At 49.7% G+C, this 24,251-nt stretch overlaps 1 protein-coding gene across 1 annotated transcript; it reads right to left on the reverse strand.

The window, feature by feature from the left end:
* Positions 1-28: 28 nt before the first annotated feature.
* On the reverse strand, positions 29-22,263 carry FAM131C (family with sequence similarity 131 member C). The gene is made up of 7 exons (XM_036746360.1): positions 22,093-22,263; positions 9,731-9,846; positions 8,467-8,502; positions 8,092-8,185; positions 5,164-5,346; positions 4,216-4,326; positions 29-1,197 (listed from the first exon to the last, which is right to left on the reverse strand). Exons 1-7 carry the CDS (start codon positions 22,112-22,114, stop codon positions 884-886), a joined length of 876 nt encoding a protein of 291 aa, XP_036602255.1. The 5' UTR covers positions 22,115-22,263; the 3' UTR covers positions 29-883.
* Positions 22,264-24,251: the final 1,988 nt, after the last annotated feature.

Genomic DNA, 24,251 nt, shown 5'->3' on the forward strand with positions numbered 1-24,251 from the left:
AGGACGCACCAAGGAAGATCTCCAGTAAGTTGGGAGCCAATCCCTGGGGTGTCCAGGAAGTGCTACAGTGTGAGGATGGACAGACGGTCACAGTGACAAGAAGGGGGCCTTTAGCTGCCAGGGGAGGGAGTCACCACCTCATAAGAGGGCTAGGGGAGGTGAGGCAGGAAGAAGCATAGAAGGATTGAGGGGTGAGAGAGCTTCCTCTGGTCCCTGGTAGAAGTGTGGGATGTAGGGGGAGACTGAGAATGGAATCCAGGGGTTTAGACACCCTACTCAATCCCTTGCAACCTTCCAGTACCCCCATGCCCCAGCTAAGGGGATGATAGGGGGATTTTTCATGGACAACTCTTGATGTCAGAGCTCAGTATTCAGCTTGGCCCCAAGGAAGGGCTAAGAAAGTCAGAGATTGTGGGAAGGAGGGGCATTTAGAAGACTCATGAGCCAGCTTCTGCACAACCTTACCTTCCAAAGAGAAAGGGAAAGGAAGGGGCTGGGGGGATATGGCTCCCATTGAACAAGGGGGTAAACTGAGGCACCAATTGGTTTCCTAAGGAGTCTTAATGACTCCACCATGGCCCCATGCCCACCTGGTGCCTGACCTGCCCATCTCATCCAGATGCCAGAGGACCCAAAGAGAGGCATGAGTCCTTGCGCTAGAGGGGAGCAGCCCTCAGGTCTAGACTTGGGAACTCTGATGCCCCATGGTCCTGAACCATGGCTCATAGGGGCAAGCAGGCCCCTGGTGGCAGCCCTTGGCATGGTGTGAGCATCAGGGCAGGGAGGTCAATGGGGTCAGTGAAGAGAGGAGGGGCCCCTGATCCTCCTCCCTCCCACTGGTGTCTTTCTCTGGCCCAGCCCAGTGCCAGCCTAGGGCCCGGCCTCAGTTATAGAAGACTTCGTCCTCTGAGAGGGAGCTGCTGTCCACATAGTGGAGGGAGCCGTGGAGCTGGGTCCTGCACTCTGCTTGGGCTTGGCCCTGCCCTGCATCTGGTTCTCCTTGCTGAAGCAGCAGCCGCTGCTTTTCAGGGCTGGGAGGCCATGGTCCCGCTGTAGATGGCTCCTCGGGGGAGTCCCAGCTCTCAGCAGGCAGGCCAGGGGCAGGGAGAGATGAGGACAGTGAGGAGAAGGCCTGGAGGCTGCCATCCAGCAAGGGCCCATTCAGGAGGTTGTCCTGCAGGTAGATGCTCCCGAAGTCTGGAAGCCAAGGAGATGAGGTTTAGGATGGGGCCCTGACCCCTCCCTGCCTTTATCCCTCAGGTGGGACCCCTTTCCCTTTCCCAAATCTCCTTGTTTGACATGTAGCTCTGGGCATATCACATGACATGACCTCTCTGTGCAAATCTGTCAAATGAGGAGGCTGGCCTGGATGGCCTGTGGCTAAATGCACCATGGGACACCAGATATCAGAACCAGAAGGCTAACCTATGTGTTCTGACTCCAAGACCAATCAATTAATCAGCAAGCCAGGTACTGGTCGTCTCTTAAGATGCAAAGGCAAAAACAAACAAACAAAAAAACCCCAAACAGTCCCTGAACTCAAGAAGCTCACATTCTAATGGAGCAGACGACACGTATAACAAATGTAAGCTTTTACAGAAAACAGACACAGAGTGATCTTTGTCACAGAGGTGTTAGCAGCTGAAAGATAGGGGTTAAGTGGTGCCTGGGCTAGGCTTTGAAGAAAAGTAGGGAAGCGAAGAGGGACAGTGCACCTGGCATTGGGCAAAGCCAGTGCAAAGGCCCAGAGCTGGGAGCTGGAAGGTCACATACAAGGTGTTTCTTGTATATGTTGGGATGCCATCCCTCTAGCGAACGCTATTGCCATCCAGTGCACTAAGAGAGAGAGTTATCTTCACCCTCCATTTCCCAAGCTTCACAGTCCAGTAAAACTGGACTCGACTGATCCAAACTGAATGTTTCTCAGATGATTCAGAAGGAAGCATTACACAGAAAAACCGGACTAAGGTTTTTGGTGCATCACAGGGCAGGAGCCAGCTCTGACTTGTTAGACCCAGTGTGAAAATTTACACCTCAGCCATCAGCAAGCCCCACCAATCAGGGGCATTTATTGTTCTGTTGATTTCCAGACTGAAGAAAGTGAGGGAGAAAGTGTTAATGATTCAGATGAAACTTACCAGGATTTCGTAATTCTTCCTCCTTCTCCCTGCCTTCCTTCCCACCCCACCCCCACCCACCCCCAGCCTGGCTGTTAAACCTCTACCAGCATATTCCTATATCACTCTATAAATCCTGCCTGAGCTCGGCAGGACTGCATGGAGGCTCAGGAAATGACGTCATCACCAGACTTGGAAGCCCATTATTGCTAACCATAAAACTAGGAAAGTAATAAACATTTATGTGCTGTGTGCAAGGTTCTGTGCTAAGCGCCTTACAAATGTTATCTCATTTGAACCTCACAATGACCCTGGGAGGAAGATGCTATTATTAACCCCATTTTACATTCAAGGAAACTGAGGCAGACAGAGCTTAAGTGACTTGCCCGAGGTTACACAGCTAATAAGTGTCTGAGTCTGGATTTGAACTCTGGTCTTCCTGCTTCCAGACCCACAGGTCTATGCGCTATGGTGCCACCTAGCTGATAACGTAATAATAAGTGGGTACCGTATAATAATGATATTAATAATGGCATGTTAAGGTTTGTAAAGTGCCCTACATACACGATCTTCTTTGAGCCTCATAACGCCCCTGACCCTGTATGAGGCCAGTTTGGCTGGACCAATGAGTGTGTGAAGGAGAGTAATGTATAATGGAGCTGGAAAGGTAGACTGAGGCCAGGCTCTTTCCACTAACCTAGCCTTGCCCCTTAGCATCCACTCTGGCTGGACAGGAACGGTGTGATGCTGGGTCAATGGAAAATTCCAAGATTAGAACTCCAAGTCCCAAAGCACTTTCTATGACATGTGCCCATGTTCTCATCCTCCCTTTCTTTACTCAGGGACCGCCTCTTCTCTTCCCTACCTTGATCCCAACCAGCCCTGGTCCTCCTGTCCTCCTCACTTAGGGGAAGGGCCACTCTGGTCCTTGCTTGTGGCCCACTGGCAACTTCTGGCCCATCCTTCATGGTGAACAGGCACCTGAGGCTTGTGCTGTCTCCCAATGTCACTCCCTGTTCCGTTGTTACTAACAACCCTCTCATCCATTCATAAAGGGGGCCTTCTAAGGAGAGGATCCATGGAGCATTAGGGTAGAGGACACATAGATAATACTTTAAAAAAAAATCCTTGTCAATGATCTCATCCCCTAATCATCTCCAGCCGTCCCTCCTCTGATGCCTTGTGGGGGCATGGAGGTGACCCTGGGCTTTCCAAGGCTTTGCCAAAGGCATGTGGGCCTTGGCACAGTTAAGCAAATTGGAACCGTGTCAAATGTGGGAGAGTCCACTCAGCTCAGAGATACTCATCATCAGAGGGCTGGCCACTGAGGGGATGGGGTTTTTTTTAGACCCAGTGACTCATGAAGACTGTCTACCAAAGCATGGGGGTTGGGGGAAGGGGTTGTTATAATCTGTCTGGGTAGCAGGCCAGAGTGCAGGCTCTATGAAATCGCCAGTCCTTCACGTAGAATGCAATTACTAGACATTTGTAAAGTGTTTGATACCTTTTTTCATATTCACCATCACCTGTTTTGGGGGCGGGCAGCTAGGCGACACAGTAGACAGAGTACCAGGCCTAGAGTCAGGAAAACCTGAGTTTAAATCTGGCCTCAGACACTTACTAGCTGTGTGACCCTGCACAAGGCACTTTATTTTGTTTGCCTCAGTTCCCTGATCTGTCAAATAAGCTGGAGAAGGAAATGGCAGACCAGTATCTCTGCCAAGAAAACCCCAAATGGGGTCATGAAGAGTCAAACATGACTGAAACAAATGAACAACAACACAAAGGCCTGTTCTAATCTCTATAACTGTGATCTCTCCATTACAAAATTATTCTATATAATTTACATATGTGTGTGTACATATATATGTATATACATATATACAGTTGTTGGTTTTTGTTTTTTCTTATCTATGTACATGTTGCTTCCCCCCTCCAGTAGATTGTGAGGGCAGAGATAGTATCTTTTTTGTCTATGTATTACTTAGCACAGTGCCTGGCACATAGAAGGCATTTACAAATTCTTTCTGAATTTAATTAAATTGGCTTGTTCATCTTCTCTCCTTTTGCTCCCCCACCCCAACCCAGGGGAACATACCCTGTAGGGGGATGACATCCTGGGAACTCTCTCCATGGCACATCTCCTCATCTTCTATTGAGGACCAGGCACTCAGTGTGGCCTCGGTGATGGCAAACTGTTCGGCAACACCTGTATTGAGAAGGAAAGACATGGGCTGGAGTTGGTGGCAGACACTACCCCATGTACCCCTGGTAGCTGCAATGGGTGGATTCAACAGAGGGAGACTGATAGAGCATCCACCGCTTTAGGCTCTTTCCCATGCCTACCCAGTGATCCCCCTCCAATCTCCGTCCAGTGATCCAATGGTCCAATCCCCACTTAGCAATCCTGTATCTGCCCTATGGTCCAGTGCCTACCCAATGATTTTGTTCCAGTTCAATGATCCAGTGCCCAGGAAAAATCCTATTCCAACCACCCAATGGTCCAATGCCATCTAACCTCCCTATGCCCACAAAATGACCTTATAACGGTCCAAGGCTCACCTCATGATGTCATGCTAATTCAATGGTCTAATACCCACCCACCCAATAATACCGTGCATATTTAATGGTCTAGTGCTCATCCTATAGGTACCAATTCTATGCCCATACAATGACTTACTGCCCACCCAATGGTCTAGTGCCCACCTGGTGATAATCGTTGATATTTCTTTATTGCTGTAAAGTTTACAAAACACTTGTTTCTCAACGACCCTGTAAGGTTGGCAGCTTAGTTAGAAGTATCCCCGTTTGGTAGATGAGGAAACTGAGGCTCATGAAGGCTAAGTGTCTTGTTTAGGATCAAAGAAGATGAGAGGGAGAATCAGGATTTGAATCTAGGTCTTTGGATATCATCCAATGCTTCCTCCACTCTGGTCTCCCCTTTGGGTAGAAGTATGCCATCTGAGGCTCCATGGAGCCTTGACCTCGCTACCAGTCCTTTGCCCCTTAGCTTCACCATCTCCCCCTACCCACTGCTCCCACTGACCTGCAGCAAATCGGGCCTCCCGAAGCTCATCAGGGAGGTAGCTGTAATGTTCCTCCTCTGCTGGCGACGGGTCCCACCCCGACTGCTGGGCGCTCCAGCCTTTCCACTCGATCAGGTGGGCTACTCGGCCCCGAGCCATGGCTGTGGGCTTCGTGATGTGGTCCTTGATGCTCTGCACCACGCCTGGGCATGTGGAGAACCTGAGTCAGCTGTCCCCCCTTCCCATTCTCACCTATGTGCCCATGCCCACTGGATCATGGATGGATCACAGATCTGGAGCTTCAAGGATCCCAGAGGCCACCTCCTCCCAGTCCTCCACTTAACAAATGAAAACATGGAGCCTGGGGGGAGGGGTGGGGCGGGGAGGGAGGTGACTTGCCCAAGGTCATACACAGGTAGTAAATACTAGAGGTGGAATGTGAAGCCAGGCCTTCTACTAACAGAGCCAGAGTTCTCCATCCTGTACTGTCTTGTACCACCATCAAAAAACACAACAGTGTTGCACGTTGTATACCAGGCCATGTAGAGTGATAAGAGAATTTCTGGCTTAACTTTCTTCCCACCATTTATTTAAGATGGGCAGGCCACGTAAAATAAGCTAGAGTACAAAATCCAGCTGAGACATCAACTACAGCCCTACTGTTATCTGGTTAGTTCCTGCTCTGTTTGCAAATTTACAGCTTGAAATATCAGCCACAGCTCTGGTGTTAACTGGCTGGTACCTTGTTTTACCCGATTCAGACCTTCCCCTTCTGCCATCTGTTCTTTTATCTGTAAATCATCTTCTTCTCTTATTTACTCTTTGAAATTCCCCTGTTCCCATACTGCTTATGTAACCAAAACCTCCAGAAGGGTGCTGATACTGCTGCTCTGGCCTCACTGGTTCTTATCACAGCTCTGCGTTGTTGACTGGCCGCAGTACCTCTTAATGCATCCTCAGATCGTTTTTTTGCTCGCAGTAGTTAGCCAGTTCTGTAGGCATTCATAGATTTAGAGCTAGAAGGGACCTTAGATATTATTGACCCCAATGCCCCATCTTACAGATGGGGAAACTGAGATCCATGAGGGGTAAGGTGATTTGTTCAAGATTACAAAGGTAGGAAGCAGTATGACCAGGATTCCAGTCCTATTCCTCCATCCAGGGTCCTTTCTACCACATCGTATTTCCTCTTGGAGGAGAGAGAGATTGCTGATGATAAGTGTAGTTGGGAAAGGCTCCCTGGAGGAGGCAGAGCTTAAATGGAGCGTTGAAGGATAGAGAGATAAAGGATAATGGAGAGGGTATTCCAGGCAGAGAAAAGAGCTTGAGCAAAGGACAGTGGCAGGAAGAAGCCTGGCCCATGGTGTGGGAGGGAGGGAAGCCTGTCCCTCATGCCTTCTATGCACAGGCTCCATGGTCCATCCCTCTTAGCACTTCTTCTTTCCCCAACAGGTATGGCATCATTCATTCCTACCTCCTTGTCTTTCTTTGCCCCTGCATGAAATGCCCGTACTCTTTTTCCTTACTCATTTAAATACACAGTCTTTGAGGTCTAGCCCTCTTAGCACAGTCCCTGGCACACAGTAGACACTTGATAAATTACTGTTGGAGGGTCAGCTTCCTGACCCATATATTCTAGGGTCTGGTCCCTGGTGGAGGAGTATAGAAGATAGCAGGTCCAGACAAAGGTCTGTACAGAGTCATTCCTAGGGTGAGGCAACTGGGACTTTGGCTTAGGGCACCAAAATTTAGAGGGAGCTAGAACAAATTAAGCTTAATACCTAGTTTAGCTTTGTCCCAGGGTAATTGAAACAATTGAGTTTAGCACCTAGGCAGAAAGAATAATGAGTCAAAACAGGAAGTTGCCTGCCAGTGGCAGTGTCTACCAGACAAACTCCTCTCTAGCTTAATCTCACTCTATGACCCTCCCCTGCTCATTTGTTATTGTAGTTTGTCCTTCGTCCTTGAAGAGGACCATGACATCAGGAAGACGATGCCATGACTTACAAATGAATTGGATTTAAGTGAGGGAGGCCTTGCAGGTCATCAGCCTCACTTTCTCCTCTGGAGCTGTCTGGGTCCAGTGACAAGATATAGATCAGGATGACTCGAGATGGCCCAGGATGCAGGGGGAGACCTTGGCCTTTTTAAGAGAAGATCTTTCCAGGTCTCAGTTTGACTGAGACAATGTCCTTTCAGGGATTAAGGCTAGGTAAGAAATGAGGGGGGAGGGCAGGAATGGCTTCTTTTACCTACTCAAAAAAAAAATCAATTTGGGAGGGGAAGACCCTCAGCGTTTATGGTCAAAACAGAAAAAATTGCTATTTACATTCACTCTGAGCCATCAGGGCCCAAATAATGCCCAACTGGGACAGGCTGAGACCTATTCTTGGCCAATCAGTGAAAGCCAGAGTGTTTTAGGTTTGAGGCATGGCTCTTAAGAAAGAAATCTATCCTGTAAACCCCAAAATATCTTTCTAGGTTTCAGTGATCAAAATGTACATTCCTTTGGGCAGAGCACCCTCAGGTAAGGGTATGACACCCTATGTAGACAGAGGGAGAGGAGGGAGGAAAGGAGAGGAGAAGGGGAGGGGAGAGGAGCTGCATTGCTCAACTGGAACTGGCCAGTTGGGTCCCCAGTGGGGCAGCTATATGTGGCCACTGGACCCAGGTGGCTCTGGGGGAGAGAGTGAGGCTGGTGACTTTGCACAGCCCTCCCTCATTTAAATCCAATTCACTTGCAAGTCACAGCATCATCTTCCTGTTGTCATGGTCCTCTTCAAGAATGAAGGACAAGCAACAATCTATGAGTAGTACAAGATGCCCTGCTCATCTACCAAGAGTCTGTCTCCCTCAACAGGGTGAGTCTTTAGAGCTCAGTTTTGTGCCATCTGTCCTAGGCGCTAAAAATTTCAAGCCATAAGGCTTGGCTCTGGGCCTGTACGTACCCACCAGGGATGAGGTGGCTAGGGCGGCCACATTGTAGTTACTAGAGCAAGACTTGGACTCAGACAGGAAGCCATTGGGTGTCCGGAAGCATTTCTGAAGGGAGAAGAAAAAGGGAGGGTCAGTGGGCAGCCCCTGCTCACCATACAATACCCTCCCCTCCTCCGGTACCAATATCAGGTGCTGGGCCAGGACCATGGAATGAGATGCCTGGGAGGGGATAGCCCAGGGTTGGTGTGTCTGGATCCCACTTTGTCCCCTCTGCCCCAACTTTTCCCACAGGACCCAACAAGGACCATATGAAGGGTGACAGCATGCCAAAGGGCCAGGCATGGGGTAAGGGCTTGGTGGGGAGAGACTGGGGCAAGTCAACTGACCTGCCAGGGATCCCAACAGAAATCCATTTGTTTTTCCTAAATTGGGATGAAAAAGGGGATTCAGGCAGATCATGTTTTCAAGAGAGCATCAGGCAACTCAAATCCCCCCTTCTGAAAGAGGCCTTGTGCTGGTCCCCCTAGCTCCTGGTGCCTTTCCCTTTCAGTTTCTCCCTTCACCTGCTCTCTCTGTCTCCTATGTGTGTTGTGATTTACATATTGTTTCCTCCATTAGATTGGAAGCCCCCTGAGGGCAGCGACTGTGCTTTTGTATCTCTTTGTATCTCTAGAACTTAGTCCATGCACAGCACATAGTAGGTACTTAATCAATGCTTGTTGACTGACTTAATTACACCATGTATGCTCATCAAAGAAGTATGGCCAGCCCGTGCTCCTGGAAGGAAGTAGAGAGCCCAATAACTGGCTCATCCATCCAGGGATCAGGCCTAAGTGCCCCTTAGCAAGTCTGGAAAATGAATAAATAAATGTGTGTGTGTGTGTGTGTGTGTGTGTGTGTGTGTGTATAAATACATATATATGTATATATACATATATATATACACATATACACATTGCTGGATGCTCGGATAACTGGGAAATGGATACCTCATTATCTCTTTATAGATCTCCATCTGGAAGGGACCTCAAACATCTTCTAGTCAACCCCCTCATTTTACAGATGAGTAAACTGAGGCTGGCGGGGTTAAGTGACTTGCCCATAGTCACACAGGTAATAACAGTCAACATTTTTACAATACTTTAAGGTGTGCAAAGCACTTTACACATATTATCTCATTTAAAGCCTCACAACAACCCTGGGTGTTATTGTCTCTATTTTACAGATGTGGAAACTGAGGCCTAGAGAGGGGAATCGACTTTCCTAGGATTGCACAGCTAGTTAATATCTAAGGGAGGATTTGAATCCAGGAAGGAAAATCAAGGGTTTGAACCCAGTTTCTCTGAATCCAAATCAGCATACTTTCCAAGGTACCATACCAACAACTTGTCCATTTTACAGATAAGGATACTGACATCACAGAGCAAGCCCATAGCAGAGTCAGGATTCGAACCCAGATTCTTTGGCTCTGCCTCAAACACCACAAATGTAGGGAATCTGAACCTGCTGTAGAATCATGAAGGTTGGCAGAGGATCAGAAAGGGTCCCAACCCCAGTGGTGCTCTCTTTAGGGGGAAATAGGGGTCCATGTGTAGTCTGGGGGTACAAGCAAATTGGGATAGGGTAGAGGAATGTAGGGGTGTCATTTACCTTACTGGTGACATGGTCTGGAGCAGCAGGGGGAAGGCAGCCAGAGGGGAGGTCCGGGGCTGGGCAATCTATGTCCCTGGGCAGAGGGCAGTCCTTGTGGGCACTTGTGAACAATTCTGGAAGAAGGAAGAGCGTGGGTTAAAGAAAAAGCATTGAGATGGAGGAAGAGAGCCTCTGTCAGGCAGGGAAAGAGTGGTTGTTCTTCTTCTTCAGTTGTTTTCAGTCATGTCCGACTCTCCATGACCCCATTTGGGTTTTCTTGGCAGAGATACTGGAGTGGTTTGCCATTTCCTTCTCCAGCTCATTTTACAGATGAGGAAACTGAGGCAAACAGGGTGAAGTGACTTGCCCAGGGTCACACAGCTAGGAAGTGTGGGAGGCCAGATTTGTCCCTGATGGAGTAGGGGTGGGTGGAGGCAAAGGTGGTGTCCATATTTTCCATCTGGCTTCCTGCTGCTCCCAGGGCAAGACTGAACCAGGGGTCTGGCCTCAGGGAATATCCTAGGTTGGACCCTGCCCTTAATTTAATCTCCTTCCATGAAGGCAGCCTGGGCCATTAGACACTGCCCTGGGTCAATTCAAGGAAGCCTGACCTTTCTGAGGCGGCTCCACCCCCAGAAAGGATGGAGAAAGAGAGAGAGATGCCCGGAATCTCAAAATGGGCAGGGTCCTCCACCATCACAGCGCCTTCCTCCTTCCCCCTGCTGGGATGGGTGGCCCTGCTTCAATATCCCTTACCAGAAGCCACCCAGTGTCTTCTTACAGACCTCTGGTGTAAGGGAATCCACTGCCCCTAGCTCCTTCCACTTTGAGGAATCTCTAAATGTCAGGAAATGTTTCCCAACATTATCAAGCTGAAATCTGCCTCTTGGCAACATATACCCAACTGTCTCGATTCTGCCAGCTGGGGCCCAAGAAGAAAAAAGCTAATTCTTCCTATTCGTGACAACATTTCAAATTATTGAAGAGTCTTCTCTTCTCCAGGGTAAATATGCCCAATTTCTTTAACCAATCTTGGCTTGGCGTGATCTTTTTTTCTTTCCATATGCCATCGGCCCTCCTCTGGATGGACAGTGTTCTTCCTACAATCTTACATCCAGATCAAAGGACAATACTCCAGACTGGTCTGACAAGAGGAGAGAACAGATGAGCCATGTCCTCTCTCATTCGAGACACCAAGCTTCTATTAATTCAACTTAAAATCATCATCAGCTTTTGGGGCTAACTGACCTTGAGACAGTGAGAAGGGAAGGACCTCTGAGAAACTGAGGAATAGGAAGATAGGACAATAGGCCTGGCTTCAGCTTGCCCTCTTACTATTTGAGGAAGGAAGAATGCTATGATGCCCAGAGAGATCTTTCATTAGGACTGACTCATTTCAGGGTCACTCCAGCCCTCCCCAGGGCACTGATGGGCACAGCTAGGCAGATGCTCAGTTGGAAGAAGGGGTGGGAGGTTCTTCTAGCTATCCCTTCCTTCCCTGGTGTGAATCTTGATGCCCTGGGGCAGAGCCCCATTTGCTGGGCCAAATATCCTCCAAGTTCACCCCAATAAGACCTGGCAGCATGAAGGAGTCTGAGAAAAACAACTGAGTTAAAGGCTTCTCAGAGGAAGGGGCAGGGACCAGAAACCCCTGCATTTAATAGGTTGGATGCAGCCTGGAAGTTGTTGTTTTTAGGGAAGAGACCAAGCATTTATTAAACACCTACTGTGTATGTCCCAGGTACTGTGTCTTTAAGTGCCCTACAAGTATAGCCCATCAGAAGCTCCTTTGGGGGAGGGACAATGTGTGGGATGGTGGGAGGCCACAGGAGAAGGAGACAAGACCCAGATCCAAATGCTCTGGGCAGTCACTTTTCCTCTCTTGGTCTTCATTTCTTCCTCTGTAAAATGTAGAGGCCATCGAGCTCCAAGGAGAGCAGGAAAGGAGCTTAGTCCTCCAAGGTAGTTTACAGAGAAGGACACTGAGGCCCAGAGGTTCAGTGATTTGTCCAAGAACACACAGGTTACAGTAAGTGGCAGAACAGGATTCAGGTTCTCCATCCATCAGTCTCTAAGTCAAGCACTCTTCCCTAAGGCCCCTGCCAGCTCTGACATCCTGTGTTTTAAGGGCCTTCCCAACTCTGACATTCTGTGTTCTAAGGTCCTCCCAGCTCTGACATCCTGTATTCTAAGGAGCCTCCCAGCTCTGACCTTTCCTGTTCTAAGGGTCTTCCAAGCTCTGACACTCTGTGTTCTAAGGCCCCTCCCAGCTCTGACATCCTCTGTTCTAAGTTCCCCTCCCTGCTCTGACATCCTGGGTTCTAATGCCCCTCCCACCCCCGACATTCTAGGTTCTAAGGCCCCTCCCAGCTCTGACACCCTGTGTTCTAAGAGCTCTCCCAGCTCTGACATCCTCTGTTCTAAGTTCCCCTCCCTGCTCTGACATTCTAGGTTCTAAGGCCCCTCCCTGCTCTGACATCCTGTGTTTTTAGCACTCGATGTCCTCAGGGCCCTCCAGGCTCTGATATTCTATGACCTCACTTTCACAGAGACTGAACTCTAAAGATGAATAAGAATATTGATGAGCCCTCCACACATCTGCTAAAAGATGTTAAAAAATGCCTGCATCCTTTTATGCGGGGCCCTCATTAATCCTACGACAACACCCTACTGTGTCTCCCAGTGTTGAGGGCTAGGGCAGGGAGAGACAAGATGAAAGTATCAGAGGAGCCACCCCTGGGGTTGGTTCCATTTTAATGATGGAAAAACGGAGGCTCCAAGAGCAGTGAATTGCCCACACAGTCGAGTGGGGACCCAGGTCATCTGCCTCCAAGTCAAGTACTCAATCCTTCCCACCAGAGAGGGTTCTTTCCGCCACACTGCCTTTCTTGGTCCCTCCCCAGTTTGGTTTCCCATTCCTGTGTCTCCTCTCCAGGGTCCAAGCCTACAGCTGGTTGCCTCCTGCCTCTCTCTCCCCCTCAGGACTTGGGCCCTTGTGATGTCACCCGTGGTTGCCATAGAGACATCAGGTAATGAACCAGCCTTGGGTGGAGTCACAGGCTCCTCCTCCCCCAGCTGGGACCAAACCGACCACGTCACTGGCCATTGGAAAAACACAGCCTGAGAGGTATGGAGAGAGGGGACAGAGGCAGGAGCATAGCTCCTGCCCCCTCCCCCAGGATGGGCCAGCTCTGTGCTCTGGGAGATCAGCCACAAGGAGAGTCTGGATCTCTAGCAGCGTCTCCCCATCCTCTCCTCTAGTCAACCAAAGGCTTTAGAAGTTAAAGAGATCTTGGCAACCTTTTGCTGGTGAGGAACCTGAGACCCAGAGCAGGGTAGTGACTTGTCTAAGGTCATCCACGTAGTTAGTAGCAGACTATGAGATTTGAACTCTAGACCTCTGACTGCCCTGGCAGATCTAACCCAGTAACAGACCCCCTACCTAGACTCTTGGTTTACCCTGAACCTGCTGTCTACCTGCTATTTGCCTTTCTTTGCATCACCAACACTTAGTAAGGTGGCTGGCACATAGTAGGTACTTAATAAAGTCACATCTCCTGAATGAATAACTCTTCTTCCTCTCCTCAAAAAAAAAAAAGACAATTAAAATTGGTTTGCTTCCTGGGGGCACTTAGAGTTAATGTCTTACATCCTCCTGCATCAAAGTGGGCAGCTTCTCTCCAGTTGTTAAAGAAACTAGAGGCAGAAGGTACTATTTCTTTCCTCAGTACATTTGTTGCAGTATACGATGATCCCTCAACCTGGGGAAGTTCCTCCTTGTATCTAGCCAAATATTTTCTTGCTGTGTGTCTAACCTAAACTTTCCTTTGGTAACTTCAGCCTCTCTTCTCTTCTGGAATGGTCGGGGAGGTGGAGAATCACTGGTCACCCTCCCCCTAGATAATATTTATATAGTATACAGATCTGCCTGTTCCTGACTCAGCTTAGTTCCTTTGGGCATCTCAAGGAGCTGTTTCCCTCTAAAGACTTCACAGTCTTTGTGGGGCAGGCAGGGAGGGCTCCGACTGAGTCTGTGTCTCTGCTTTACATCAGAAGGGCAGAGAGAAGAGATCGCTCTCAAAGTCATGCAGTGGGAAGAAGACCTCCCTTTTCACCCCTGTTCAGCTCACTCGCAAAATCTGCGAGTTGGAAGGGACCGTCTCATCCAACCCTTTAAGGAACAAAAAGGTTAGGTAATTTTCCCGAGGTCACACTATTAAAATTTAAGTCAATAACCTATAATGTGCAAGGCACTAGTCTGGGTGCTGAGAAAATGCTAAAGCCAGTATCTGAACCCAGGTCTTCTGCCTCCCTTCCCCTACCCTATATTTTCTCTGTTTACACCAAGAAGCTCAGCGTCACTCATGGCCTCCGGTCTTGATTATTCTAACAGGTCCTAGGACATCATTCCTAAGGAAGGAGAGTCACACTTCTGCTTTCAAGATGGGGAAGTGAGGACTGTTAGCCTTTCTACCATCCCCATGAGAGTCGGCCAAATCCTTTTCCTCTCTCTCAGACCTCGGTCTCCCTTTCTGCACAACGGGGCCAATGTCTGCCCTCCTCTTCCCCCAGCCCCCCAAGTGAGAGGGAGAGGATGCTGCCTCCTCCCTCTGCCTGGTGAGTCACCGCCACAGGTGCAGAGACCCAGCCTGGCGTGGCGGCTTGGCTGAGAACAGCCTGGCTGTTACCAATCTTCCCTAGCCCTCGAGAAGAGATATTTATAGAGTGATTGTGCTGCTCCCATTGCTTTTCAGAACCCTTGGCTCAGTTTTCTGCAGCAGCAGACACCCATCCTTCCATTTCCCCTCCCTGCCCATCCCCCTCCTCTCTAAATCTGTAAGGGTTATAGAACAAGGACAGATTCAGGTTCAAATCTGGCTTTGGACAGCGACTAGCTACATGACCTTGGACAAATCATTTCACCTTTCTCAGCCTCCATTTTTTCGTCTATACGATGGGGATGATGATGCCTGTAACACTGACTCCCACATCATTGCCGTGAGGCTCAAATGAGATGTCTGTCTGCACATCACACTGCAAACCTTTAAAGCTCTATAGAAATGTCAGGTGTTAACATATTAACATCAGAATATTTTTGGCCCCTTCTATAAACCATCCTGGGGCAGCTAGGTGGCACAGTGGACAGCGCACCAGGCCTGGAGTCAGGAAGATCTAAATTCAAATCTGGCCTCAGACACTCACTAGCTGTGTGATCCTGGGCAAGTCACAACCCTTATTTGCCTCAGTTCCTCATCTGTAAAGCGGGGATATACTGGAGAAAGAAATGGCAAACCACTCCAGTGTCTGCCAAGAAAACCCCATGGACGACATCCCCCGCCTCCTTCATAACACTGCTTTAAACTCACCTCCTTCATGAAGTCTCCTTGAATCGACCTGATTTAAGCCCATCATACCAACACTTGAGGATTCAGTTTGTGCTATAAGAAATGAACTTATTAATCTGCTGCTTCATAAACATTCTTATTGGCATTTCCTAGAGTATATGTGATATGTTCTCTTTCTCCAACTCAATTTAGGAGGTCCCTGAGGTCAGAAACCAGGTTTCTCCTATCAGATGAGGGTTCTTCGAGGGCAAGGAGAGTCTTCCTCATTGGACTGGGAACCCTCTAAAGGAAGAGATGGGAGAGGGGAGACTCTGAGGCTTAGTGGTCTCCTCTCAAGATGGGAGGAGCTCCAGGTTCTCATTGAGACATGTAAGATGGGTGACTGGCTTATTTGGAGCCTCTTCCAGACTTCAGTGTATTTCCATGCTCAATGGAAAGACCAACTGCATCTTGGATAAGTTGGCATGGAGAAGGAAGGGGAGCTCAGCTTCCTGGGTGGGAGGGTGGGGAGAAATGCAGGTAACTGTGTTTTCCATAGGCTACCTTGGGGATGACCTGTAGCCAATTTGCACCATTACTGGACTCCTTACTGCAATGTGAGCCACTGTGTACTCAAGTAAATATCACCTAGCACATGGAAAGGACCAGAATATATCTAAGTCAGGGAAAAAGTCTTAAAACATAGAATGTCAGAGCTGGGAGGGCCTTAGAACACAGAATGTCAGAGCTGGGAGGGCCTTAGAACACAGGATGTCAGAGCTGGGAGGGCCTTAGAACACAGGATGTCAGAGCTGGGAGGGCCCTTAGAACACAGGATGTCAGAGCTGGGAGGGCCCTTAGAACACAGGATGTCAGAGCTGGGAGGGCTCTTAGAACAAGGAATGTCAGAGCTGGCAGGCCCTTAGAACACAGGATGTCAGAGCTGGGAGGGCCCTTAGGACACATAATGTCAGAGGTAAGAGGGCCCTTAGAAGAGAGAATGTCAGAGCTGAGAGGGCCCTTAGAACACAGGATGTCAGAGCTGGGAGGGCCTTTAGAGCACAGGATGTCAGAGCTGGGAGGGCCCTTAGAACACAGGATGTCGGAGCTGGGAGGGCCCTAAGAAGACAAGAGGTCAGAGTTGGGAGGGCCCTTAGAATACAGAATATTAGAACTGGATGCAACCTAGACACTCTTACCCTGTCATACTCACATAGATGTATCTCAAGCCTGTTAACTTGGCCATCCCTAGTGTGTTATAAACACACAGTGCGAGACCTGGGAGGGACCTTAGATATTTTCTAGTGTAGAGATCCCACAAACTACTGCCTGGGAGCCAAGTCCTGTCCACTATCTGTTTTTGTACCTCCTGAGGAACTAGGAATATTTTTACATTTTAAGATACAATGTACATACATAAATTCAAAATATTCTCTATTTTTAATATAATAAAACTTTATTTTAAAATATAAAAATCATTCTTAGTTCCTGGTCACCTTAAAATAAGCTGGGCTGGATGTAGCCTGCAGGCTGTAGTTTGCTGATCCCCCATCTAGACCAAGCTTTAGGGAAACTGAAGCCCCCTATAATGATTCACCAATCCTTAATTAGAAGCAGTTGGTGACAGATAATTGGGGATGGCAGGCAAACTAATCTGAATCAGTGACAAATCTGAATTATTGATTACTTGGGAAAAAGGAAGTGCTTGCAGAATGAAAAAGTACCAAGGAGGAGAGCTCCTGAGGTGACCTGATTAAATGACCACAGATCTGAGGAGCATGAAGCCAGGAGGTGCTTCCAAAGTATCCAAGAATGGGTAATTCTCTTAAATAAGCTAAATTCATTCATTCTATCTCAGTCTAAGTCATTCAGATACACTGCACATCCATTTGGTAAATACCACTTCCTTTCCCCTTCTCCCTCAATATCATTCCCTCCCTTCCCCACTTAAACATAGTGAAGGTATTTCATCCCCGGAACACATTTCCAACCCTGGTTCAAATTCTTGAAATCAGAGACCTGAGTTCTAGTTCAGTCACTTCAGCTCTTGGGGCTTGTTTCCCCAACTGCAAAATGAGAGAAACACTGAGGTCCCTTCGACCTCTGAAATTCTGTATTCTAGGGTCCGTCCCAACTTTGACATCTAAGGGCCCCACCAGCTCTGACCTCCTGTGTTCTAAGGGCCCTCCCAGCTCTGACCTCCTGTGTTCTAAGGATCCTCCCAGCTCTGACATCCTGTGTTCTAAGGCCCTCCCAGCTCTGACATTCCGTGTTCTAAGGCCCTCCCAGCTCTGACATTCCTTGTTCTAAGAGCCCTCCCAGCTCTGACCTCCTGTGTCTTAAGGCTCCTTCCAGTTCCAAAATTGTATGTTCTAAAGTCTCTTCCATTTTTTGATATTGTAAGGCCCCTTCCAACTCTGATATTTTGTGTTCAAAGGGATCTTTTAGCTCTAATATTGTGTGTTCTAAGGGACTTTCCAGCCCTTATATTCTCTATCCTAGGGCCCTCACAGCTCTGACATTCTGGGTTCTAAGGGCCCTCCTAGCTCTGACATTCTATGTTTTAAGTCTCCTCCCATCACTAGTGTTCAGTGATTCAATGTTAATCAGGGAAATCTGAATCAAAGAGGTTTTATGTTTAATGTGTCCTGAGATTAAACACGACTTTTACATTACTGGAGATCTATTTGTAATGGACTCTTCGGATTGTCCGTGACCTGTCCCCTCCCTCATGTTGGGCAAAACTTTTTCTGGAAACACCCTTCAATACTTTAAGCATTCATCAGCATGCACAGTGAGACAACTGGAAAGTCATCTCTGCTTTTTCTTTCCGTCCAAGACCTAACCTAAAATTTCCCATCCACATCCAACCTGACAGCAGATGGTCTTCTGCTGTTATGGAATATAGTCCAGAGATCAGGGACCACTCCATGGATGCCTGGACTGAACTGTTTTAGCAGCAGGGCAGAGGGCCTCAGCCACAGTGTGGGGCATCCGGAGTCAGTGTGGGATCTCTGCCCAGGTGACAGAAGAATAACAGACAGCCTTGTTTCTCAGGCTGGGCCTCGAGGAGGGTATAGCAGGTATAAGGTGACCTGGGGTAGAGATTAGCTTTAGTTCAATGCAGATGCTAACCCCAGGGCTTAGGCCTTTGAAGTGACTGAGCCCTCCATGATTGTGACACCCCCTCACCCTGAAGAAAGGATTTCAGTGAAAGAATGGGGAGAGGGATGGCATGAGGAGGTTGAGGAAGTCAGTGAAGGCAGGAGTACTCTAAAGAAGATAGGGAGGTCAGTGAGGACGAGTTCAATAAGAGGAAGGTAAAGGTCACTGCAGACATGGGAGCTAGGTGAAGAGGGCAGAGATGTCAGGAAGAAAGATGTGGACCTTGGTGAGGATGGAGAGAGGGACTTACTAGATGGGCTCAGTGAAAGAACGGACCTCAGTGAAGAGGTAGAGGGGTCATTAAGGAGGATTGGGAGAACAACATAGGGGTGCTGGTGCAGTGAGAAGGATGGGGAAGTGAATGAGAAGATGGAGGGGGGTCATTGAGAGGAATGGGGAAGCCACGGAGAAAGAGGAGTGGCTCATCCGGAGAGGGGGAAGCAGGGACTCAGGAATACAAATCAAAGCAATTCACTAGTACCCTCGGTCCTTGGGAAAAGTCTAACCTTGGGCTAAGAAATCCCTAGGCTTGGCTATGTTTGAAGAACTTCATTCTCCTAAAAGCCCATCCTTGACATAACTGAGGTGATGTTGGTTCCCCTCATTCAGGAGCCTGTCACACTCACATAGACACAACCTCATACCTGTCATACTTCATACCCTTAGTCTATCATAGACCTAAACTAAGATCTGTCACCTTCACATAGATGGCACACCTGGCCAGCCCTAGCCTGTCATGATAACAGATATACTTTATCGTAATCACATCTGGTCATCCTTAGTACATCCACCCAGACACAACCCTGGACACCCTCAGTCCATCACACTAAAACACAAGTTGGTAGTGGTGGGGAACAGAAAGGGGAAGGAGGTAGTGACTGGCCCTAATTTTGTGTTTATGATGGAGTGTAAGAATGGATGGTTTCTCCAGGGCCTAGGCTGACTGCAGGAGAACTTTGGAAAACAGGGCCAACTGTAAGCCAAGGCTGGACTACAAAATGTTTGAGGCTAGAGTGGGGCCTGGACCAGAAGGGAAATCAGAGTGGTAAAAAGATTTGCTTAAGGTAGTAAGCACAAGAGTCAGAATTTGAACTCAGGACTCCTGGCTCCCAATCCAGAGTCAAGAGGCAGTAAGTGAATCATTAGCTCACTAGCTGGCCAGTTGTCTGCCAGTGAGTGAGGTGTTAGTGCTTTCAGTTGTCAGGGAGGGTGTCAGCTGTCAATTTGTCAATCAATTGTCAGGGAGTGAGTCTTTCAGTCTATTGTTGCTCAGTTGACTTGTCAGTTGTCAGTTCTGCCATCAGAACCATCCCTAGGCCCAGTACAAATCCCTCATCAAGTGAAAAACAGCTCATATTTCAAAGCTTTCAATATGCTTTGCAGTCATTTCATTTCAGTCTCTCAACAGCTCCGTGAAGTAGGTAAGGACAACTATTATTAACCTCATCGTACCTGTGAGGAAACTGAGGCAGAGTGAAGTTAAAATGACTTGCCTAAAGTCGCATAGCAGGTCAAAGTCAGAATTAGTATTCAAGTAGGCTTTGCTCCTCCTAAACAAGACTCTCACACCCTTTGGGCTGTTTGTCCTTGCCTCGGTGACCTCCTTTGCCTTCCCCCATTACTTTTGGCATTTGCAGTAACCAGACTTTGCTGGGAAGAACATCAAGGGGTGAGAGAGGGCTCGTGGTTTGGTCTACTTCAGCTTTCATCTCCCAGGGATGGTGCTGGGGAGTTCAGCCATGGGTCAGGGTCCTCTCTCAAGCCTCTTGCGGAGTGCAACCCTGCAGCAGGTGCCTTTGGGCTCCTCCTGAATCTGTCACCCCATGGTGGCCAAAGCTTTTCCCAAGCAAAGATCTGTTCCCCTGGTACCCATAAGTAGCATAGGAGTGGGGGTGGGGAAGGGCATGATGGCTTAGGAAGCTGGCCCTAAGAAACTAGCCCAGTGATGTGGTTACCCTGGAAACCTTGCTTCAAGGGGAAGGGAAGGGAAGGGAAGGGAGAGAGAAAGTAAAGGAAAAGAGAGAAGAGAAAGAAAGGAAAAAGAGGAAAGAGAAAGAGAAAGAAAGGGAGGGGAAGGGAAGCAGAAGGAAGGGAAGGGAAGGGGGAGAGAAAGAAAAGGAAGAGAGGGAAGAGAAAGAGAAAGAAAGGGAGAGGAAGGGAAGGGAAGGGAAGAGGAAAAAAAGGGAGGGGAAGGGAAGGGAAGGAGGGAGGAGGGAGGAAAGGGAAGAGAAGGGAGTAGGGGAGTAGGGGAGACAGGAGGGTCACTCTGGAAGCCAGAGGAGCTGCTGTGTTGATCAGAGCCCCAGGGATGACAATGGACCACCTAATAACACTTTCCTGACTGACAACCCAGGCATTAGACTAAGGGATCTGCTCTGACTGAATGATACATGATTGAGTGATAACTGACTGGTTCAATTGACTGACGTGCAGGACTGGGAGACACAGAAAATGGGGGGGGGGGACAAAGAGAGCATCAATTGAAGACTCCTAGGGACTGAGAGGACCTTTGGAGGTCATTTCATCCATCTCATTGCTTCTGTGAAGAACTCCACTTATCTTTCCACAGTCAGACTGGGTGTCTTTGAGCATTTAAGGAAAGATCCCCAACCCCCCTACACACACACACACACACACACACACACACACACACACACATTCTGGAGGCTGCGCCCAGAGAACAAGCCCCTGATTCCTTGTTGTGGCTATTAGGATCAGGCACAGCAGATCAAATCCCTGTGCCTTTATGAAATAACAAGTCCCTTTCCCTTAATCTTACCTCCCCCTCCCCTTGTTCTCATGGGTTCACAGAAGGCCACAGAAGCTTCTATTAAAAATGGTTTGAGGGAAAGACCTGCTTTTGTGTTTTTAAAGAGAAGCAAAGGAGTTCTTGGGAAGACAAACCCAAGGACTTAAGGTTGGAGGGGAGGGAGAAGGGGAGCTGCCTTCTTTCTGATAACCGGACATCTAGGAGGCAGTGGGGTGAGAGTCCTCAATTAAACTCTTATCAACCTTTCCAAGGTGGGATTTAGAGGAAGGGAATCAGACCCTTGGAAAAACGTGGGGAGGATGGGTCAGAGAGGGCAGGAAGGGGTTCCGGGGAAGGTGCTGATCCACAATCCACAATGACTGTATCTTAACTGGACCTCGTGCCAGACAGAGGGTGGCAGCCACCCCTGGCTGTCCTCCATTCCCCAGAGGATAGGCTGGAGCAAGAAGCTTTTCAGACTTGCAGGACTCTCCACTCCCAGGAAAGGGTCAGTTCAGGCGCTGGGTGTGGGAACTGGAGGCCGGTGTCTCTCTCTCTCTGTGTGTGTGTGTGTGTGTGTGTGTGTGTGTGTGTGTGTGTGTGTGTGTGTGTGTGTGTGTAGGTGTGGAGGGGAGACAGAAGGGAGAGGAGGTGGTAAAAAGGATGGGGTGGGGACAAGAAGCTTACCAGAGGCGGAGCATTAGCCCCCAATCCCGCTGCCAGCGTCGGTCCCCGGGGTCCGACCACTGAAGGGAGGGGGTGACCTCAGCTTTCTCCTCCGAGAACGCCCGCTGCGTCGGGCACCATGCCAGCCTCCCCGGAGTCCTCCCACTGCCTGGGGCGCCGAGCCCCTGGGGGCCCCGTACTCGAGGGACCTGCAGCCCAGAGGCTGGACGGCTGCTCCCGGGGGGGGGGGCGGGGGGGAGTCGAGGATTGTCACCTGGCAATCTCCACTGAGGAGGGGGACGTCCTGGTGCGCTCGGGGGCAGCGCCCCCGTGCCCGGCAAGATAAACAAATCCCTGTCCTTGGGTGGGAGGGAGAGGAAGTGGGACCCCAAAGAGACGTGCTTTCGCTCACGATCCCCCTCCCCTTACTTTCCAAGGTTTCCTCGGACCCAGCCCTCCGGCCTCAGCTTCCTCACCTCGGGAGACGCAGGAGCCCATCACGGGCCGAGCGGCGAACGGCCGTCCTCCTTCCGTCCAGGGCAGGGCTGGCCGCTCATGTCTCCCAGGCCGGGCAGCGCCACTCCGCCGCCACCGCGGCCCCAGCTCCGGGCGGCCCGGCGGCCCGAGCAACGGGGCCAGGCTCAGGCGCACGCCCCCTGGGCCCGGGCTGGGCGCGCCCCCCGCCCGCGCCCCGGACTCCCTCGGCGTTCTCTAGGGCTCCCGGGGGCCCCGTTGAAGTTTGCGGCCGGGGGCCAGGGCTGGGGTCGCGAGATCCGCGTGGGGGGCGAGAGGTGAACCCCGAGGAGTAGCGGTGGCAGGGGCCGCGGCGGCGGGAGGAGGCAGAGGGCGCGGGGAGCCGGGCCAGCGCCTCTGGTTCCTGCCAGGCAGGAAGCCTCGGAGGATTCGCCCGCTGTAGCCACGTCCCCTCCTCCCTCTCTCCGCGCTCTGTCCCTCTCCGCAGCCCTGCCTCGCTTTCCTCTCCGCTCGGTGCCACTCTCCACTCTGTGCCCCTCCCGGCTCTGCCCCTCTCCGCTGTGCCCTCTCTGCTCTGCTTCGCTCCCGGCTCAGTCTCACTGTCCGCTCTCTATTTCCTCTCTCTCTCTCTTTCCCCTCCCTCTTTTTCACTCTCACTTCTCTTCCTTCTTTTTGCAGCTCTCTGAATCCCTCCTCTTTGGCTGTCACCGCGGGTGGGGTTGGATGGCCCCAGGGGGACCAGGGCGAAGCCTTGAGGGCTCCCTGGAGGAGAAGGCTAGGGCCCCGCCCCTGCCAAGCTTGCTCCCTGCCGTGGTGGAGATGGAGGAGAGCCGAGCTCCCATGCACCTGTTGATCAGGCTGGGAAGGCCAGGGGCTGGGGAGTCAACCATGGTGAACCTCCTTTCATCCAGGGACTGGATGGGGGAGGGGATTTGAGATGCCTGCACACTCCCTGCCCTCAGCTGTGCGGGAAGACAGGAATGAGTTTCCTACAACTGGAATGATCTCCCATCCTCCCATCTCCACCTGTGGATGGTCTATCCACCCACTTTGAAGGTCACTTCTTCCAAGCAGCTTTCTCAATCCTGCTAGCTAAAAAGCCTCTTTTTATGGCATCTCTCCTCTGCTAATTCATGTTATATTTACCAGCACTATATTTATCTATTCCTCCACTAAAGTCCTGCTCTGATGCTCCACTGTGGTGAGGAAGGGACCCTGTGCTGCCCAGGGCCATCTGGGCCTGTGGAGTTAATGGGCTGACAGGTCCTATAAAGCTCTAAAGGCTTTGAGAGTAACTCAGCATGCAGGTTATCTGAGGACCAGTCACTGGCCACAGCGGGATGGATTATTTATGGGATGCAACTCTTGGAGACCATCTTCTAGTTTATAGGAGGGTCACAATCTACACTTATGGAGGGAATATCTACCCTGAGAAAATTACAGACCCACAAAGTTGTGGAGTATATCTATTTGTTTGTGAACTCAAGGGCAGGGGCTGCTCCCATTTTCATCTGTATATCTCTGGGGCTCAGCAGTACCTAGCACACAGTAGGTGCTTCATATATGTTGAATAGAATTGAGGAGGCAACTTAGTGTAAGTATAAATAATAACACATTTGGAGTCAAATAATTTGGGTTTAAATCCCAATTCTACCACTTAGTGCCAGGGTCACCTCAGAGGGAATCATTTCTCTTTACCGGGCCTCAGTTTCCTCATTTATGAAATCCCTAAGGCCCTTTACAGCTTGAAACTGGGGCTTCTTCAATATTCTCTCCTCTAATCCAGGGCCCCGATAAAATATGGCCTGGAAGCCTCAGGTTTGGTTACCTGCTGCTGCTATCGCTGCGTCACTGTTGGGGTTCCTGCCCAAGACTGTGCTTCTCTTTGGGAAATTGACCAGAATCCTTTGGGGTCTTCACATGGCATTTCTAAAGCCTTTGCCCAGCCGTTCTTTAATTTGAGCTGAACTTTGGTATGGTAAGTAGGCATCTGGCTGCCTGGTAAGGTAGGCAACACAAGAATTATCTTCCTATTTTACAGATTAGACAATAAGGGCTGGTTACACAGCTAATGGGTGGTGCTGGGTGGTGCAGTGGATAGAACATTAGGCCTGAAGTCAGGAAGACTCATCTTCTTGAGTTCAAATCCAGACTCAGACAT

This window comes from Trichosurus vulpecula, chromosome 2, assembly GCF_011100635.1.
Source record: "Trichosurus vulpecula isolate mTriVul1 chromosome 2, mTriVul1.pri, whole genome shotgun sequence".
Lineage (NCBI taxonomy): Eukaryota > Metazoa > Chordata > Mammalia > Diprotodontia > Phalangeridae > Trichosurus > Trichosurus vulpecula.

Bases quoted from the DNA above. Each gene is read 5' to 3' on its own strand.
- FAM131C (XM_036746360.1), bottom strand. From the start codon at position 22,114: ATGGGCTCCTGCGTCTCCCGAG. The intron at 9,847-22,092 runs GTGAGGAAGCTG...TCCTTCTTCCAG, and splicing joins GGGCTCCTGCGTCTCCCGAG to AATTGTTCACAAGTGCCCAC. The intron at 8,186-8,466 runs GTCAGTTGACTT...TTCTCCCTTCAG, and splicing joins TCTGTTGGGATCCCTGGCAG to AAATGCTTCCGGACACCCAA.